Source organism: Plectropomus leopardus, unplaced genomic scaffold (genome assembly GCF_008729295.1).
Source record: "Plectropomus leopardus isolate mb unplaced genomic scaffold, YSFRI_Pleo_2.0 unplaced_scaffold28136, whole genome shotgun sequence".
Lineage (NCBI taxonomy): Eukaryota > Metazoa > Chordata > Actinopteri > Perciformes > Serranidae > Plectropomus > Plectropomus leopardus.
This window is the reverse complement of record NW_024630642.1, coordinates 1-7183: the sequence shown is the minus strand read 5'-3', so window position 1 is coordinate 7183 and position 7183 is coordinate 1. Positions and strand designations below refer to the sequence as shown.

At 39.0% G+C, this 7183-nt stretch overlaps 1 protein-coding gene across 1 annotated transcript; it reads right to left on the bottom strand.

Moving 5' to 3' along the window:
* Positions 1-236: 236 nt before the first annotated feature.
* On the bottom strand, positions 237-5957 carry LOC121937997 (kynurenine--oxoglutarate transaminase 3-like; the record flags this gene model as incomplete). Its single annotated transcript, XM_042481288.1, has 9 exons — positions 5843-5957; positions 4729-4873; positions 3567-3716; positions 2699-2785; positions 2464-2586; positions 2240-2360; positions 1197-1273; positions 1020-1109; positions 237-423 (listed from the first exon to the last, which is right to left on the bottom strand). Coding segments are annotated over exons 1-9 (1066 nt in total), but the record flags the coding sequence as incomplete, so codon positions are not given.
* Between the last annotated feature and the right edge of the window lie 1226 nt (positions 5958-7183).

The window sequence follows — 7183 nt, the reverse complement described above, 5'->3', positions numbered from 1 at the left end:
AATAAAGACTAAATAAATAAATAAATAAATAAATAAATAAATAGGTAAAGTTCAATTAAAAGCCAGACCAAAATCTTGAGTTTGCTTTTAAAATATTAACCCCCTCTGCAGGCCTTCAGGCACGCTAACCCACAAACGTGGAGTACAGTAATAAAAAGATGCCTCAGTGTGAGTTTTGGTTCAAACTTTTGGTGAAAACTTGTGAGCGACGTTAGTTTTAGTGTGGAGTAACTCACTGAGAGACGTCACATCCACGAGCATGAAGTAGCCTCCCTCCGGGATGACGGGAGTCATTCCGGCCTCCTGCAGGATGGCGGCCAGGCGGTCCCTCTTCCCCTCGAGCTCTGCGGCCAGCGAGGAGAAGTAGCACTCGGGCTGATCCATCATCGCAAAGTTATGCAGCAAACCTTGAGCCACAGCCTCCTGGAGACAAACAGACGGAGAGATGTTTCGGACAAAAAAGACAATGATAAAATAAAATAAATTAAAATAAATTAAAAAATACAATAAGAGAGGATCAATTTATCTGGGTTCTCCTTATACACTGTATCTGTAATATAGCTTTTTGTCCTTTTATGCAGTGATACATGCGCACAACAAACGCGTGTTGAATTTTGCACTTTGCACTTAGATGAGGAACTTTGCACCATACATTTGATATCGCGCACTTTATGCCGTACAGTTGACATTGCTACTGTTACTGCACTTTTGTCCTCTCAATGAATTGTTGCTTTTTTTTCTTGTTTATTTTCCTTTTATCTTACTGTCTTTAGACTCCAGATGTAAATCAGCAGTCCTGATAACTCTGGTATTTTTACATTTGTGTTTGATGTTGATGTTCATTAACAGGCTTTTATCCTTTTCAATAAACATCAAAAATCTTAAAACAAAACAAAACAAAACAAAACAAAATATAATAAAACAAAATGAAATAAAATTAAAAAAAATAAAATAAAATAAAATCACTCTGCTTTTTTTATGGATTTCAAGGGAAATATTTAGGAGCTGTGCAAACTTGCCTGTAAAGGTGTCGGGCAGGTGTACAGAGTGTTCTGCATGACGGTCTGAAGATGCTTTATCAAGTGTTCGGGTCCTATAGACCAACCAAGCTGGGAGACACAAATTTAAACGGCATGATGAGCAAGAACTGATTGCTGAATATTAAAAATTTCGCTCCGAATCGACAGATGTGTTACCTTCCATCCGGTGACACTGAATGTTTTCCCGGCGCTGCCGATAGTGATTGTTCTGTCCCACATTCCAGGAAGAGTGGCTACAAAAAAAAGAAAACTACATCAACATTTTGGGACATTGAAACTGAAAAATACTTGAATTACCGCCATGACTTATAGTTTCTTCCACAGACGATGTCTACAAACAGCAAGCTTCAAGGTCAGCGTCACCAATTCAGTGTCTGACCTGAGAATGTCGCCCCTCTGTTTCTGGGCTTTGACGCTGAGTAACGTCCAGAAACGCGTTTTTGCAGATTTGCATATAAACTTCATCATTACATCCTAATAGACATTCGTGTGAAATTTGAGCGTATGAATTCTCGAGTTATAGCCAAAAACATGTTTTATGAGGTCACCATAACCTTGACCTTTGACCATCAGATTGTAGTAAATTCATCTTGAGTCCAAGTGAACGTTTGTGCCAAATCTGGTGAAATTCCCTCAAGGTGTTGTTGACATATCGCGTTCAACAGGAATGAAACAGACAAGGTCGTCTCAAGGTGTCCTTGAGATATCGTGTTAACAAAAATGGACTGGACAGATGGCGGGACGCTCAACGCGAAAATATGATGCCTCCAGCCTTCGTTATGGCCGCCATAGAGGCAAATTAAAATCCAAAATTTGGTACGCAAATAAATTGAAGTCAGCTAAAATAATATTGTGAAACCTTGAAAATGTTGCAGCCCCTCTCACTCAATACTGCACTACTACTACTACTACTACTACTACTACTACTACTACATCTCTTTCTTAGACACATTAACACATGAAAACAAAGTCCAGGTTAGAAAATGCCAAAATTATCCTTTAACACCAAATGGTGTTAAAAAAAAACACAGTTTCAAGTGAAAAACAATGTGATGCATGTAATTCAAGAAGTAATATACATCAGTGCACGCACGCAGAAAGCTGTGCTAAGAATGGACGAGCTTCTATTATCAGGCGGCTGACAGCGATCGGCTCGGATTACATTCCTGTCAAACATTTCTGTCGAGCTGAAAACGCACCGATTTTGATATGTTGGTGTCCTCTGTAGACGAGCCACTCGTAAACCTCGTCGCTGAAGCACAGAGTGTCGTGTTTGATACAGAGGTCAGCGATCATCTGCAGCTCCGCTCGGGTGAAAACCTGCAGGAAGACGACAGGAATCACTCAAAGCGCCCGATTTTCACTGTCAGCGAGCGTTCCCGTCTCTGAGACACGACGAGTGACGGCTGGGATGTACGCTCACCTTCCCGATAGGATTGTTGGGGGTGTTGATGATGATGGCTTTTGTCTTCGAGTTGAATTTACTGGAAAGCTCATCTGGGTCCAGATACCAGTCTGCACTCGTGATTGTCTTCTTTCCAGACTTCTAAAACATTACAGAAGACATTTTGTGTCAAACCTACAAACGTCCTCGAGACGTGCAGCGGGTAAAGTAGATACTGAATTTACGTGACGAGATTTTAGTGGGATTAACTCACGAGGCGTAACGGTATCAGCACAGGTTTGGCTCCGGCCATTCGCACCATCGGGACGTAACAATCGAAGAAAGGTTCGATGATGATGACCTGGAGAAAGAAACGTTACACAATAAATACAACGTACAGCAGGGGCCTCCACTCGCTCTGCTTTGGGGCCAATTTTACGAAATGAAAAGAGACCAGGGGCCAGTCGCAGCAGCTCCAAACCTGTTTCTGGGATTTTAGGACATTTCTCAGATTTGAGGACATCTACAGGATTTTTTGGACATTTTTAAGATTTAAGGTCGTTTCAAGGATTTTTGGACATTCTACTTTTATTTAGGACATTCCTAGGATTTCTGGCCACTTTTAGGATTTTAGGATATTTCAAGGATTTTGACACATTTCTAGTATTTTGGACGTTTCAAGGATTTTAAGATGTTTCAAGAACTTTAGGACATTTCTAGGATTTCAGGACAATGGATTTTGGAAGTTTATAGGATTTTAGGATGTCTATAGGATTTAGGCACATATGTAGGATTTATGGACATTTCAAGGATTGTGTATAGTTCAATGATGTTTCTAAGATTTAAGCACATTTGTAGGATTTTGGACGTTTCAATGATTTTAGGACGTTTCTAGGATCTTAGGTTGTTTCTGATATTTAAGGACATTTCTAGGATTTTGGATGTTTTACGGATTTTAGGACATTTCTGAGATTTTAGGACAATTCTAGGATTTCAGGACATTTCTCAGATTTTGGGATTTTTCTAGGATTTAGGACGTTTTGAGGATTTTAACATGTTTCTAGCATTGGGGAGCATGTTTCTTAAAGTATATGTGTGTTTGCATAAAAACAACTCTGTGTGAGAAAGAGAAATGTCTTCACCTCGTCCCCGTCCTCCACCAGTCCCTGCATGGTGCTGAATAAGGAACCGTAACCTCCCACCGTGACCAGGATTTCTTTAAAGGGATCAATCTGGCGCCCGCAGACCTTCCCGTAAACCTGAGAGAGAGCCTTCACCAAAGTCGGATGACCCTGACAAACCAACGCAAGACATAAGTCATAAAAACGACAGTAAAGAGCAAATATCTCAGTCAATGTGAATTATAAATTGTTTTAGCTAACTTTGACTTTAGTTGGTAGCTGAGAAAATGACAATAACCAACAACAGTTTATTCTGTCTGCACAGCAAAGTTAGAGGGAATAATCAGCCAACAACTAAATAATCAACTTGTTTTTTAATCAGATTGTGAAATTTGGGTCAATAATTTTCACCAGCTGGTAACACATACGGTACATTTCTTCACAAAATTACAGTTTATCATTTATTCTGATGGGGTTGAACCAAATGTTGGTTTTTTTTAACATGTGAAGCTTCTACTGTGGTTTTCAGATGGAGCTCGATTGTCTTTCGTTATATTTTCTGATGTTATCATCACTCCAAATGTTTTAAAATCCTCTCTTTATGTAATGTTATAAGCGTCATTTATGGCGTTAGATGGTTTGGTTGCTATCAGCCCGCCCCGTTAATAACTTTTGTGACTGTGGTGAGAATATGAACCGATGCAGAAATTTCATGAGATAAAAATATATGAAATGATTCTGGAAATCATTTTTTTGATAAATTTTGACCTTTTGCTCGGGAGTTATCGGACACGTTTGGATCACACGAGTCGTAAACAAGTCCACGCAGCCACCATTGGATCCAACGCTCATAATATGAGTGTGAACTCATCGTTATCTGACACTCTGCAGAAATACCACCTTTAGAGAGGACTGAAAAACATGCAAAAATAAAAGCTGCGCAGCATTCGAATGTTCAGCTCTACGTTATAAAATTTGATGAGTTGAACTTCAGTCGGTTAATGATGCATTTCAGTTCCACGTAAGGTCACGTGTCACTGCGCTGCTTATTAATGCCCAAAATTACAGAGTGAAGGGTCTGCAGAGGTTAAATAAAAAGTTTTCATCTCTATCTCCAGTCCCTCAGCAGCACTTTTTCTTTACAAACGGATTCACGCGAAACGTTAAGGTGTTAGTTTCTTACGAAGCCTCGGGTGTACTGGTTCATCCTGTCCACCGATGCAGCTTCTGCGAGAGCTTCTTTAACGTAAGCAGGTGGAGGGATGTCTGGAAAACCTTGGCCCAGGTTTACGATGGAGGGGTCCGCCGCCACCGACGTAAACGCCACCCTGAGTCAGCAATGAAACAAGACATCACTGGACAGACCAGAATGTCTCTGTCACTAAAGGACACATTTTTATTCAAACAGCCACAGGATATCTGTTAAACTGAAGTCTCGCACTACAAAAAAACGAAAATGGAAAATGTTAAGAAGGAATACTCAACTTGCTTCGCTCGAAGGCAAAATGACAGGAGGCCAGTCGCAACAGTTTCGATGATTTCAGGACATTTCTGGGATTTTAAAAAAGTTTCTCCAGTTTTTGGAAATGTTCAGGATTTTAGGACATTTATGGGAATTAAGGACTTTTCTCGGATGGTACTGCATTTCTTGGATTTTAGGAAGGTTGTCAGATTTTTGAGAATTTCTAAGCTTTTAGGATGTTTCCTGGATTTTGGCACACTTCTAGGATTTAAGGACAATTTTAAGATTTTTGGACGTTTGCAGGATTGACAGACATGTCTCTGATTTTAGGACATTTTTTGGATTTTAGGACATTAGGGTCTTAGTGAGGACCTCTGTCGGGGGTGTGGGGGATCCTCCACTGGCACTTTTTTTGATCAACAAGCTCTTTTTCCTTTCTTTATGCACTCTGACGCCTTATATGTACTAAAAGTACAAAAACAATTCACAGTGTAAAACACTTTATTTTTTTTTAATAATTTGAAAATGGTTGGGGGGCCACCTGGCACCCTCTGGGGTCCAGATTTGGCCCGCAGTTTGTAAAGTGAGTATCACTAGTGTAAAATATATTAAACATTTTGTAAAGACATGAATAAAATTTAAAATGAAAGAGCATAAAGCATATACAGTCGCTGTGCTTCACGCCTCGTTAACCAGACTTACTTTGCTCTGGTCAAACAGAAATCCGGCTGTTTTTCATGTCATAATAAAGATGTTAAAACCCGATCAGAGGCCTGTGAGGAGCGCTCCTCTCCTGCTGAGCAAAACAAAGACCTGAATGTTTTGTTTCACCTACCACACATTCTTGTCCAGCCCCTCGATTCTTTTCGAGTGTGTGTGCCGCGACATCATGATACGCTGCAACACAAAACCAACACACATCACACCTGAATGCACATCGATCGACGTCACGTTTACATTTTACAGAAACTTACTTGCTCGTCTGAGAAGCTGTTTGCCGGCAGTGAAACAATCATCAGCCGCTCACTCAGTGCTGGACGTTAACACAGCAGGACTTTGACCGGAGGTTTTTTAACTGCTGAGATCTCATAACTGCATAACCTGAGCAGACCGTCCAGCCGCTGTTCCCAAAAACACCTCGTCCTCGCTGCAAACTGAGCGCTTCAAGTCAGAGCAGCTGAGCTCGTATGCATCTCACCGCTCCGCACAAGCAGCTCAACGTTTTTAACAGAGGCTGATTTATGGTCAGTTAGTACACGAATTTATCACCCATCACTTATTACACAGAGCTGCTCAGTTTTAGAGTCTCTAAAGTCCTGAAAGGTGATATTTTATTTACTTTGTGTGCACAATTTATTATCATGTAGAAAGTTAGAAGTTTTTTATCTTTTGGGAACAAGTTATCTTGTACACATAAGATCTAGTGTGCACAAGATCAGCCTAACAGCCAAACTCCTGTGAAGAAAATTATAAAAAAAAATATATATAGGCAAGGCAAATTTTAAAGAACATTAATTATCAAAAATGACCCGCAATACTCTTTATCATGTTTTTAAAATTTTCTTTAAAATTTTTCTGATCTTTTTAAAAGGAAAAACTTTAGTCTTTTTTTCTTTAAAAAGTTATGGTTAAAGGTATGTTTTCTTAAAAAAAAATACATTTTGGCAGTTATTCTTTTTTCTCTTAAAATGTCAACAAGTTGTAACGAAAAAATGACCTTTTTTAAATTAAGATTTGGAAGGCATGTTTTCTTCTTTTTTTTAAAAGCCTTTTTCTTTAAAAAAAAAAAATGTGATTTTTAAATAACAATTTTTTGGTAATTCAAAAAAATGTTTTCTTTACAACTCACCAAAAAGACACCATTTATCATCAACAGAAGTGATTTTTGGATTTTCAAATTTCCAACGGTCCTTAAACACATCATGTGTTGTTATACAGGTTTGTGAAACAACATTTTCTGACTTTTACAAAACTTTCAGGGTATATTTAGCTTTCCAAAACATCTCCAAGCTTGGACATTGCTATTTGAAAATTTAATGTTTTTTAAGAAGGTTTTTCATAACTACGAACCCCGACAGTATAAATACTGCATCTTACATAAACTCTAAGATGAAAGTACAGTGAAAACTGAAGGACAATAACGTGTATGACTGGTTTTGTTTGAGGGCTGCATCAG